This window comes from Lates calcarifer, linkage group LG1, assembly GCF_001640805.2.
Source record: "Lates calcarifer isolate ASB-BC8 linkage group LG1, TLL_Latcal_v3, whole genome shotgun sequence".
Lineage (NCBI taxonomy): Eukaryota > Metazoa > Chordata > Actinopteri > Centropomidae > Lates > Lates calcarifer.
In genome coordinates this window covers 2,260,454-2,273,689 of record NC_066833.1, presented here as the reverse complement: position 1 = coordinate 2,273,689, position 13,236 = coordinate 2,260,454, and the positions used below count along the sequence as shown (strand labels likewise).

The window sequence follows — 13,236 nt, the reverse complement described above, 5'->3', positions numbered from 1 at the left end:
GTGTATACATCACCAAGTGGCAGTCCCAGCCTGGTCAGATGTGAGCATGAACTGATGAAGCCTCTTGGATGAGAGGTGAAACGTCTTCCTAGACAATAACTAAGTCCAGTTGTGTTCGATTGAAATTTCCTTGAAATAACTATGACCTGGATGAATGAGAATATTCACAGGCTTACACCACCAAGGTGAAGTGGTTTAGTCCTGACTTTCACCCTCTGGCACTGGTCAGGATGAGGACTCATCCCTGTGATTCTATTTGTGTGATGAAGGATTTGTGCAATTTAGTAACTGAATTCTCTTTTTTAAAATGCTGATCATTTGTTAAAGTTATTTTAAGCAGGTTGTTTGTGCACATTATTTTCATTCAGGTTGATGACAGAATAAGCGCACTGATTACTGTAATGAATTTTCACTAACTTGGCGTTGGTTAAACAGCACAAAAGTCTTCAAAAAAATCTTCAGGCTGAAAACACAGGATTAATAAAAACTAATTATTCAAGTATACTCAGACACTTTTGTTCCTCTGGCTTAATGTGTTGTTGCTTGGCTTGTGTGTACAGACAAGGGAAAAGCTTTTTAGAAGAACTCATGGTGACAGAACACAAACAGGGATAAAGTGCATGGTGAACGGCTGTAAACTCATAGCAAAACATAACCAAAGGCCCAGAAACTCAGGGACCGTACAGTTTTATCCCTGATGGATGATGTCATGTCTGAGGATGTGGTAACTCAGCCTCTTTCTTTGTCTCAGTCAGAACCAAAAATGATTTTCTTACTAGTTTCAAAATCATTTAATTTGGACTTCCCGTGCACAAATCGCATACTCACCTTCTAACATAATCAATTAAGACATTACACAAGACAAGATATGGAACTTGATAGTGCTGTCGAGAAGGAAACAGTGAATACAAACAGGGATCATGTGTCAGCAAATCATTCACAAATCTTTGACAAAATAAAGGTGACCAATTGATCAGACAAAAGAATAAAGAGTTTGTAACAGCGATGTGATGATACAGAACCATTCTGTCATTGATGAATAAGACAGACTAATGGAAGTAGATGAATAAAACATCTTTCATCAAACTACCTGGAAACATTTGTTCAATCAAATGATTTGGGTTACTGAATGGTTGGACAGTTATTCCATATGATATCAGTTCCCAGTGAAGAACCGAATGTGGCCTCACTTATGCAGAGATGAATCTCGTTGTATAGAATGAACTTGTTTTTCTTCCCTCTGGAGATTTTGATTGCTCATTCCTACATTGGCCCCTAGGTCCATCACAGTTGGTTGCCTAAAACTGGCCATTTGACCTTTGTACTTGCTGATAGCTGAACTCATTTGGGAAGAGTTTTTCCCTTTTATCTGCTTCTTATCAGAGTGATAGGGGAGCAGGTTCAGTTCCTTTTATGAACCTGCATGTCTTGGACTGTGGGAGGAGGCCAGAGTACCTGCAGGAAACCCTGGCAGGCACAGGGAGAACATGCAAACCCCACACAGAAATGCATGACCTTGACCCCCACTTGTCCTGAGAGGTTGTGTGGCTCAGCTCCTGTCTGTTTGGTTGCATCTAGAAGCTTCTCAGCATCCTCCCAGGTCCATATCCTTCTCACTGCGGACAAACTATTTCTTTGTCGAGCCTTTGCCGTCCTGATTGTCCACACTGATTTTATTATGTTTGTCTGTTCTGCACACATCACATCTATTGATCTATTGCAAGTCTGTCCATCCTGGAAGACAGATCTCTCCTTAGTGCTCACCCTGAGGTTTTTCTCCCCACATATCTGGCTCTTTAGCTGCTAAATGCTACCAAACTGTTTGGGTTTTCAGAGTTTGACTGAGAGTGAGAGTGAACCAAAATTGTGGGCCAGAAATCCAAAGAATGAGAAAAAGAAACAGCTGAGGGGAACTGCAGACTCAGGTGAAAATCCTCTGTGGGGTTTTGATTTGAGCGACCCCCTCTCACATCACACATGCTTATTTGATCCATTTGTTTTAAAAAATATCTGTACATCTATTAAAAATTCAATGCTGTGTCATTGGTATTATCACATAATTGTTTAGCAATGATTACATCACATGTCGTGTTGTGGTTGCAGCGCATGTTTGTGCTGAAGCTTGTTTTTCTTCACACCTCTGATTGCAGTGAAACCTTAGAGGTTGAGATGTCATCATCTGACACCAGGAGCCACACAGGTGTGAACAAACTTCCTGTCTGGAGAGGTCCCGCTCTCTGTTATTAGACGCAGCTAATGGGCTGCTTTGTTCACAGAGAGGCCAACTAAATCTCATGGGGACTGTGTGTGTGTGTGTGTTACGGGTCTACTGATGGCCACAATACACAGGCAAATTTCACAGATTATGTACAGTAAATGGTCATTTTCTCCAACTAACACTGATCTATGGAGAGATGAGTGTTGCATCAGGTTTCAGTTCTGCTCATTACGTCTGTTGCATCACTCACATTAACTTTGTCTCCTTTGATAATACTGTCTTCTGACTTTATTGTTATCATGAAGTTTTTCTTTTTACCATTATAGGTTTTCTCTTTTTTAACATACGATAGCCTTTACTGGGTGCTTCACTTGTTGTGTACCTCACTTTAGGACATGCTTTGCCCCATTTGTGACCAGAATCTGGTCGAGTAGTCGTCAAATAACAACATTAACAAAACATGTAAAATTAAGAGATAACTTTGGTATTTTTGAACCTGGACCTGAACCTTAAGGTATCACCATGAACAGCTGCTGCAATGCAACCCAATAGGCAATTCTCCACACCAAATAACATCCATTAAAGTGCTTGTTCTTGCCACTGACAGGCTCAGATTGTCATTATCTATTAGGTTGTTACTGTGTGACTCTCAGTGGTGGAAGAAGTAATCAGATACTTTACATGAAGTAAAAGTACCACACAGTAACACAGACACACACACACAGATGGAGGCAGTGGTGTTCCAGCAGCTCCTGAGTTCTGCTCAGTTAAATCCCTGTTTTTGTCAGTGGAGTCTGGTACTGATATATACTGAGTCATGCACATTAAATAAAGTGAATTCAGGTTTTCATTGTGTCTAATTAGTGAATGAATGTGAAAAGCACTCATTTCACCCAGTTATCAGTAACATACAGTATGTGTTGCTGTCCGTGTTTTGTCATGGTCAGAAATCACCTCAAGGCTCTTTCCACCACAGGAACGACATTTCAGAAATCAAAAGTTCCAGGTACTCCTTGGGCTTGGGCTTGCAGTTTATTACAATTAAAGTGAAATTTATTATTCATAGCTCTGTAATAAAAGACCTGTAAACATCTACATCTGCTCATATGACTATCTGCATGTGAATTAACATTAAATGTAACATTTTTAAAGGGCTTTCATTTTTGTTTCATGAAAATTCAAAATGAGTCCACTGACTGGGATACATTAAACGTCGAGACACTGAGCTGCAGCTGTTCAGTCGTTGCACGTCACACATCCATCTGAGTGTTTTTTTCCGTGACTGGATCCGTGCACATTTTGGACACTTCTTTTCCACAAAGCAGTGCTTGTGAAAGCAGGCCTTGCACACTGTATAGAGAGAGGCAGTGTCAGCACAGAATGGCATTTGTGTGTTTTATGAAGACAGACACGAATGAAACAATTTGAAACTCTTTTAAGCTGAAATTTCTGCTGCTGTTTATTTTGTGCCTATGTTATAAGACTCTTTTATTACCCACCTCCCACTGTAATATTCATCCCATCTGAATTGGGTTTAAGCCTGCTCTCAACTCTCATCTCATGTCATTGTTGCCTACTTGCCCCCATTTTACAGTACCAGTCCTACATCCTGCATGTCATCAGCATTTGTCTGAGCTCACCCGGACACCGCCGACATATGTCTCTCTGAAAGGGAAAGATGATGTCGTTTTCTCTGCAGAACTCGCAGATAAAACCTCGGGCCAGACAAAGCTGTGTGAAAGGCAGATGGAGAGGTGTCATTCCACAGTGATAAAGTCTCTTGTTTCTATCTAAAAATCTGACCAAATTAAAGAATAACCATAAGCTAATAAAAAAGTTCTGTACAGTGGTAGTGTAACTTCCTGGCTGGTAAAGTTTTCACCCCCTCTTGGAAGTTTTCATGTTTTATTGTTATGAACACAGGTAGATTTAATGTGACTTTTTGACTCTGATCAACAGAAAATGAGGAAATGTGGTTTCTCTAACATTAAATAACATAAAGTTGAAGTTTGGACGTCCTGAATCATTATTAATAAAGAGTTTAACAGTCAAAAACTCAGCTCATCTGTTACTTTGGGGCCATGTAGGCGTGGTCTGATTAGATTTGATTGACAGCGCTGGTAACAACCCACCAACTGTGACGTCAGGTTTTCATTCAGGCGTGGCTAAATCCTGATTTGTTCATGGAAAATACATGACACCACCTTTTTCTAACTGAGTCCAGCCCACTTCAAATCAGTGAGAAAAGCAAAGACAAAAACAGAAATGCAGAAATCTCATGGGACATAGCTCATAACTTTGGCAGAAATGTGGATGTTTGTGTAGAACTCCCTGTGAGTCAGAAACATGACCTTTAGTGTCAGCGTGAAAACAGATCTCTACACGGTGATTAAATCAATTACAGACCTGCAAACAAGAATCTTAGAATTAGACGTATTCACTCCTTCCAGGTCAGCCTGTTGTGTGGACATGTCTTGAAAAGTTTTGCATTTCTGGATGTTGTCATTTTTGCTGCATAGTGATCATGAGTCAACAGTTTTTCAAGTTCCTCTGTCGCTCCATTAAATGAGCTTTGTTGCTTTTAAGCCATTCCTGTGCAGCTTTGACTCTGTCCAAGTAAAAGTTCACTATTTCAAACCATGAAGATGAAGAAACATCAATAATATTGTGGATTAGAGATAAACTGTGTGTTCTCCAGATTAAAGTAATAACAAGCCATCCTGCAGACTGACCTCACAGTTTTCAATGTGACTGATGGCAGAGTGCTGCAGCGCCTTGGCCTGCGCCACAAGCTGACCCTTCTTCACCCTCAGCAGGTCGTCCATGGAGAAGACATGTGGCTGCTCAGAGATCAGGTGAGCAGGAAGTTGCTCAAACTCACTCATCACCCTGAGACACAAACACAGGACACAGTCACATTAAAACAGCTTTAACTGAATCCTCTCCAAACCTCCCTGCCACAACGGTTCAACACACACAAAACACAGTAGGACACTGAAAAACATGTCACAGGAAACAACCTTACACAGCTCCAGTAATTACACTTCTTAAAGAATTAGAAGAACAAGAGGAAGCAGCTAGCTCTTAAAGGATAAACTGGATACTGACATATGGTGAATAAAAACTAGGAAACTGTAAATACTGGGAACATTTAAAGGTCGTGGGGAAAGAATCACTCCTGGCTCTACCTGTTAGAGCGAACAGGTGCTCACAGGTTGATGTAAAAGGATGCATTTGTACTGTTGATTAGTTATTAGAATTGATTGGTTATCACCAACCGTTTTGCTAATCAGATAATTGCTTCAGGCCAAAACTGCAACATATTCATCTTTATAAACTGAGTATCTTTGGGTTGGCTCAACAACACAAGATGTTTGAGGACATCACCTTGGACTGTAGCAAACTGTTGTGGACATTTTCCACACTTTGTTTATATCTTATAGACAAAGCAGTTCATGAATAACAAAGCTCTAGCTGGAGGCGTTAAGGGGAGAGTCAGGACATGGAGAAGGTTTACTGTAGGAAGGGACACAGGTTCAGCTCAGAGTTCAAACTCTGCTGTTCCCTGTTCTCTGGTGTTATTTTCCTCTGGCTGCTCACAGTTAAAGTATTTCCAACCTCTGTCTTAACTTCTGTCTTTGTGCCCAAGAACCGTGCATGTGCTTGTATCTGTGCATGTGGCAAATACATTTACTTGATCTGTGACTGAAATATTTACATCATGCAGCTGAGATTTCTGAGCTATTTAAACGTTTTTGTGAATGCAGCTGCAGATCGCACCTACAGAACTTTATGTGGAGATTCTTACATTTCTCTGGAGCTCATGGAAAAGATGTGGATCCACCTTTATATTTAAACCTCACATTTTCATCATTCATGCTTTAATAAATGTTTATATCCTTAAAAGTCACTGTATGCAGAAATTTGGCTCAGAGCTACTGTGTCAGTTGCTGTGTCTTCTCTAATACTGCCACTGGATGGCGCCAAATACCCTGCACACAGTGGCTGGATTAATGAAAGTTGAGCCACTCTATCAATTTTAAACAAATAGTCTCAGTATTATAATAATGATAGTGTGTGTTCATGAAGGAGTCAGAGTAAAGTAAACATTCTGTCTACCTCTCAGATAATCTGCAGGCTCTCAGCAGCTTCTTGATGACCAGCAGCTGCTCCTGCAGCTCCTGAAGGACAGAGAACAAAAATAAAAAACAGTGAAATACATTTAAAACTAATCTCAGCTGATGTGTTGTCTGTGTTGATCCCAGATTAATCAGTGATGAAAATAATCACACGCAGTTTTATCATGTTTTGAAAATGAAGGACGAGGTTGAATTAAAAAATAAGTAATAAAAGCTTGATTGAAACAAAGTTCATGAACAAATATAAGGCAGTAGTTTGATGTCCCATCACACCGTGTACACGACACATCACCTCTCTTCTGTTCATCCTGTTGATGACCAAGATAATGACAATGAGAAGAAGAATGTAACCTCAGACTCACCCTGAACTTGTCCAGCTCTTTCACTCTGCTGCACAGCGTCTTACCAACACAGGTCAGGTCAAACAGAGGCTGATGCCAAACTGAGTCCAGCAGCTGTTTGGAGAAATCACTCACAGGATACCTGCAATGTAAATATTACTGTGACATGTCTTTATGCTCCTGTCCAGCTGTTTGGGAATTTATTGAATAAATAATAATGCAGCAAGCCGCTGTTGTTTTTGTTGGTTTTGACTTTTTGTTGTTGTTGTTGTTTTGTTTTGTTTTTGTTTTTTTTCGGGATGGGGGGGGTCAGGTTGTTTTTTTCAACCTGACCCCCCCCCCCCGATCGATCAAATGTTTGATCGATAAATGTTTGATCGTTTTAGTTTCCCTGAGCTCAAGGTGACATCTTCAAATCATAACCAACAGTCTAAAATCGATGTGTTGGTTTTATAGTTGTAGAGAACAAAGGAAACCACAAAACATTCACGTCAGAAGCAGGAACCAGAGGATTTTTACTGTTGATTGAGTTGTCATGACAATACGCTGACCGGTCTCAGTAGCAGCTGTATTAATGTTTACCATCGGTGACAGATATTGTTAATAATAGTATTGGTAATAGACCTATTAGCAGTTGCATTAATCCTAGAGGGAGTTGAAGTTTGAGTTTTTGTTACCTGCCAAAGTCCCAGCAGGACAGAACTCGACCAGGGATCACAGCCTCAGAGCCGCTGTGGCAGCAGTCACAGAAATACCTGCAAGACCCATCACAGTTAACCAACAAAGCAGGTCTATTTATTTTAATATGGAGCTTAATATGTAGTTTATCAGCAAATGATTGTATGCACCTGCCCAGGTATTCACAATAGCGCAGTTTCTTGATGTACCCTGGTGACAGACAGAGAGTTTTTAATCAGCTCTGATGTTACTGAGTGAATACATGAAGGACAGTCTGAGGCCGCTTCGTGTCCACGGCCTTTTAATTTCACAAACTCTGTGAGACAATGTGATGTTTAAATTGGTTGTCGTATTGTATTCTAGCTGCCTGGCTCGGCCTTCTGTGGACACGACAGTGGATTAAACTGGGGATTAAAACTAACTAACAACTAATCACTAATCCCATACAAGTGAAAAACGTTTGATTGTCAGTGTTATCTTCACAAACCAGTACTCACTGGGCTCCACCTCAGTCCCACAGCCTGCACACAGGAAGTGCTGTAAGCCCACGACTTCACTGCGTCTGGAGGAGGAAACAGAAACACACACATGAACCCTCTGCTGCTTTCAATCTTTATTAGTGTTTGAGTGTGGTGGGATGTGATGGAGACCTGAGCGTTGGCTGAACTGTGAAGATGATCTGGAAGCGAGGAGGAGCCCAGTTCAGGGATCCTCTCATCCTGGTCCTCAGTCTGATCTCCTCTGTCAGGCTGTCGCCACTCACCGCCACTCTCCCAGTACCTGGCAGCTTATGACCACAGAGACAAGAGGGGAGAGGTTATGGACCTGTACAGTTCAAGGCTGTGTCTCATGGTCAGGTACAGCAGGCGAGGGGAAGCCAGAAGGCAGAGTTTGACCTGTTGGTGGCTCCAGATGAAAAGTCAGAGAGAAAGTCGGTGAGATTCAGTCTCTGGGGACCATGAATGTTTGGAATACACTCTATCTATCACACTCTGACAGTGTAGTCCCACTCACTGAACTGAATCAATTACCCATGATGCCCTTCTCCTTCTGGAGCAGGAAGTGTTGTGGCTGTAACAAACTCCAAACTCTGTCTCTGACTCTTGGTCTCTGCGTCAGTTTCCTGGATCTCAGAGATGAACTCTGGTTTTAATGACTCTAAGTCTCTTTAACTGATCTACAGTTCAGCATCAGTCTGAACTCTCTGGGTCTGATTCCAGCAGTTTGAGCTGCTGACTCTCACTCAGTCAGAGGGAGATGGAACCTGCTCAGGTACACAGAGCAACAGCAGGTGTTCAGGGAGCAGAGAGGGAACGACAGAGACACTCTCCCTCTCACACTGAACCATCACAGTGATCCTGAAGCTGAGATTTTCAGGTTAAATAGTTACATCATGTTTCTTGAAGAAAGATGAAGATGCCAGTTCTGCCCCAGTGGTCAGCGGCAGCACTATGGTCCAGACATCATACCACCTGAGGTGATACAAGCTACTGACGTACAGTATCCATGGCCTCCATCAGAGAGACATCATTGGAGGAGTCTCCACCACCCGTGACCAGTAAAATCACTATCAGCCATCAGCCATTTTGTAAATATTGTCCCTGTGTCGTCTCCCACGCCGCAGATTCAAACAGTTATCAACAGCTGCTGTGTTCTCACCTCCTGAAGTGAGCTACGGAGGCTCTGCCGTCCACGCCGAGGCTCACGGGAAGGAAGCCAGCTCCTCCTGAACTCCAGCACCAGCTGCTGGGCCAGCCACTCTGCGCTGCGTTGAAGGACACGGCACAATGACTCAGAAATCACAGAATCAGAACAAACGTGCAGGTTTCAGAGATGGCAGGCTGGGTGGGCGTTTCAGTTTGTTTTTCTTACTTTCTGAGAGAATCTTTTGGTGTCAGTGTAGTGTCTACTCCACAGTCTGAAATTAAAACACACAGTCACTTTGTGCATAAAATACTGGGTGGGCCTCTACCACTACTTTATTCACACAAATCATTTTACCTTCAAATCCCACTGTCGGTGGAGAGGACAGACAAGGTCTTAGGTTGATGCTCAGCCTCATCGTTGCCTGTGTCCTCCTCCTCCTCTTTATCCTCAGTGTGTCGGTTTGTGTGCACATTAGAAGAGTGTGTGTTTCTGTGTGACATCTTCTCTGAATGTCTGCTCTGTCTGCTGCTGCAGCTCTGTGTGAGTCTGTGTGTTTCACATCTCTGTTTGTGTTCACGTGTGAGACAGTCCTCTGCAGAGTTTGTGTGTCTGTGTGTGCACATATTGTAGCTGTGTGTTGGGTTGAGGTCCGTGGGTCGCAGCTCAGAGTCCACTTTACACCCTCCAGCACCTCCAGCACCATGTCCACCACGATGAAATGAGCGTTTTCCTGCACACACAGTCATTCATACAGACCGCTTGTCCTCATTATTATCATCAGCAGAGACCAAGAGGTAAAACTGCCTCCATCCTCTGATCCACGTCTGATCTTTACTGTTTCCAAATATTTATTTGTTGTGTTAAAAAGTGAGACAGCTGTTTTTATATTTTTATAGTTACCAGGTGCATTTTTCACTTTTTACATCAATAACATACAAAAAACTACAGGTATAGGTAAAAACTGTAACTGCACTAAAACTTGGTAACACACCTTTTCCAGCTCACAGCTGGTCTTGAAGATGTCTGCAGAGGATTCTGGGATACCGCTGCAACTCCTCTGTTTACTGTGTTTGGCTGAGGTAGAGAGGCCTGACAATACACACACACATGCACATACACACATAAAGAATACAGCTCTCAGCAACAGCAACATCAACAGTGAATCAAATGACCTGGTGACAGGGTTCTGATGCTGCTGATCTACTTTTACAGATACACCTGTAATATTTAATCCTGTTGTACCTGGTGTGCGAGGGGCATCACAGCTGGTTCGCCGCTGCCCTCTGTGCTCGTCACCCTGCTGTCCACTGAAGGGCAGGTGGAACAGAGAGATAAGAAAATTGTTCAGATTTGATGAGACTGAGATGCAGCGCTGCTTCTTCTCCTCCTGGCGAGGGGACGAGCGGTGACCGGAACTGGGTTTGGATCCCAGGTCCTCCATACTGCCTCCTGTCGGGCGTCCATGCTGATGCAGAGACAGTGAACCAGCAGCAGGAGATGAGTCCAAGCTGTAGAGAGGAAATGCTGTTTATCAAATGACAATGTGAAAACAGTGTGTAATGTGAAAGTGCCCTAATGTGGCCAAAAAATCATTTCTCACAGACTTAAGAGAAAGACAAGTTCAGGTTAATGAGACATTAAAATAAACAAGTAAGAAAACGAGATGACATCTTAGACAACATTTTCTGAGAATCTAAGTGTGCTCGCTTGATTTTAAGACTGAAACAAAGACTGCAAATGTTAAATGTTTACGTGTGAAATGTTGAAACACTGAAAGCACTGACGTACTGTATACAGAAAAAAAACGTGTAAGAGGGAAGTGTGATCTCTGTCAGAGAAAGTTGAAGTAGGTGTGCTGTAAATAATGTCACTAAGTGCAAACATTTACTGTGATCTGTTGGTTTGGTAATCCCCATGTCAAAGTAAAACACTTGCTGGGAGAAACTTAGTCACTGTAAATGTAAATGGTCTGTGAAGTAAACTCAGGTCATCTTGACTCAGCAGCCTCCACACACACTGACATCTTTTATTCCATTTGTCCTCCACTCACTGCTCTCTGTGCTGGTTTCGGTCCGTGACATTAACCTATGTACTTGCATAGTTTTTTGTATTGATTGGTGTGTTTTATTCATTTATTACCACTGGCTGTCGACTGTAAGGGAAACATATAAGTAAAGAACAACGTGCACGTTACGCTGAGGAGATTACAGGTCAGAACTAGAGAGAGATGAATCTGTTGTGTTCACTCCTCCGTCTGATTATTCTTCTTTGTCAGACTGAACTGGTGCTTATCAAAAAACTGTGAAAGAAGTTGTTATAGTCTGGGCTGACGGTAACAATGTGCAGATTTAATAACTGCTCACTGTGTGTTAAGTATGTAAGCCTCTTCACTTTATGTTTCATTTCCTCATGAGTCTGTAGGCTGCCACACACAGCTGTCAGGACATTAACCATCAACCATCAAAGTCAGGTCCAGTAAACTCTGGTTGGAGAGGAAGTCAGGCAGCCACAACCTGTCCAATGATCCAATTTTAAGAGCCAATCGAGCTGTGTCCGTGTTAAAGCCACTACATTCAGGAGTTAAATATCCCTTACTGTGGCGCCATCCGGTGGTCATATCAAAGCATCACCAGCAGCAGACTGCACCAGTCTTCACAGGCACTGCCTTGTTTTTCTGTCTCAGCTCCGTATAAGATCAACACGTGGTTACTGTGGGTTACTTTACTGTCACTTTACTCTTTTCTTCTTGACTTTGTGTTGTGAAATCCAGAGAGAGTGCAAAAACATATATCTGCTGTCAAGTTTCCCAGTGAAAGAAGCTTTGGTGCAGACTCCCTGCAGCAGTGCACCGACCTGATGTTAGCTGAACGGTAAAAACCCCTGATAGCGAGTGTTTTTAAGTGTTTGAGCCCATGGTTACCTTGGTGGATTCGTTGTGTCTGTTTCCCCTCCATGCCAGGAGATGGGCCTGTGGCGTCTGGAAATGACCGGGCTGCTCCTGGGGAGGAGGAAACCTCTCAGCCTCTGGATGCAGAAGAGACCGGTCCTCCTCACTCCTACTTTCAGTCTCAGGGGGTCTTGAGTTCCCCTTTCTGCCTTCCTCACTATCATCATCCTCACTCACATCACTGTGACTATTGGTGGCTTTGTCTATGTTGTACAAAGCAGAGCTGGAGCGAGGGCTGCAGCGGGACGGATGGGAATGTGCAGAGGTCTTGTGATGTGTCCTCTGTGGTGCTGGCTGTGGAGGTTGATGGGACAGTGTTGTTTCTCCTCTGCTGCTTTCTGGTGGTGACAGAAGGAGGAGTGGGACTGATCCTGAGCCAGGCGACTGATGGTTTGGGTGAGAAAGTTCTCCTGGAGAGGGTCACAGGGAGACAGAGGAGGACAAGGTTAACTTTATCAATACATATTTCAAATGGATGAGAGACCATTTGAAAGCTGAGCTGATGTTTGAACCAGAAATACGTCAGGAGACATGGAGAGAAAGGTTGGCATGCAAACAAATGATGAACAACACTTTTCAAATGAAAGGCCTGCCAGGACTGTGGGGCTAGAAGGCTTTTAATGTGAACCATCAGGGCCAAGTAGTTACACAGTGCAAGAAAAGTGACAACATGGAAGTTACAGGATTGATTAGTGAATGAAAAGCAGCAGTGCTGAGTGTGACATGACTGTTGTATGTAAGATAACAGGTAAACATGGAGGAGTGATGAGTCTGAACAGTACATGCAGGAAAGATTACTAATACAGGCCGGTGTCAGATAAAAATATAAGATATACTTTACTGATTACTGAAAAAAAAAAACTGTGAGGAACTATTTAAGTAAATGAAATGAAGAACTGAAAGGTGTCTGCATTATTTACCTCACAATACCAACAACAGACGTGATGATGGTAAAGTCATGTAAGGAATATGATGCAGCCATGTCATGCAGTGTAGTCGATGTGGACTTTATACTAATAATGTAACAAATGGCCTGAGAATTAAACAGAAGAAACAGGAGCTGTGTGTTTTGTCGTGGTTTTCACGAGTCTGCCTGATGTTTCCTGTGTGGCTGCAGATTTAAATATCTCCACAGGTGCTTACTCAGAGAGTGTGGAGGATCTTACCTGTAGCTGTCGGAGCAGTAATGACGGGTGTTGGCGACTCAGCCACTGAGTCCACACACCAGCTGATGTATCTGGATGTGCAGAGGGAGGAGACATGCCC

General features: G+C 42.7%; 1 protein-coding gene across 1 annotated transcript; it reads right to left on the bottom strand.

The window, feature by feature from the left end:
- Positions 1 to 3,231: 3,231 nt before the first annotated feature.
- On the bottom strand, positions 3,232 to 12,029 carry rubcnl (rubicon like autophagy enhancer). The gene is made up of 15 exons (XM_018697353.2): positions 11,944 to 12,029; positions 10,266 to 10,531; positions 10,015 to 10,112; positions 9,645 to 9,753; positions 9,249 to 9,294; positions 9,036 to 9,141; positions 8,027 to 8,163; positions 7,874 to 7,938; positions 7,547 to 7,586; positions 7,376 to 7,453; positions 6,720 to 6,840; positions 6,338 to 6,399; positions 4,951 to 5,107; positions 3,859 to 3,949; positions 3,232 to 3,568 (listed from the first exon to the last, which is right to left on the bottom strand). Exons 2-15 carry the CDS (start codon positions 10,462 to 10,464, stop codon positions 3,387 to 3,389), a joined length of 1,491 nt encoding a protein of 496 aa, XP_018552869.1. The 5' UTR covers positions 10,465 to 10,531; positions 11,944 to 12,029; the 3' UTR covers positions 3,232 to 3,386.
- Between the last annotated feature and the right edge of the window lie 1,207 nt (positions 12,030 to 13,236).

Excerpts from the sequence above, each read along its gene's own strand:
- rubcnl (XM_018697353.2), bottom strand. The coding sequence starts at position 10,464 with ATGGAGGACCTGGGATCCAAACCCAGTTCCGGTCACCGCTCGTCCCCT. Across the intron at positions 9,754-10,014 it reads CCAGCTGTGAGCTGGAAAAG|GAAAACGCTCATTTCATCGT; the intron begins GTGTGTTACCAA and ends CTGTGTGTGCAG. Across the intron at positions 6,841-7,375 it reads TCCTGCTGGGACTTTGGCAG|GTATCCTGTGAGTGATTTCT; the intron begins GTAACAAAAACT and ends TTTACATTGCAG.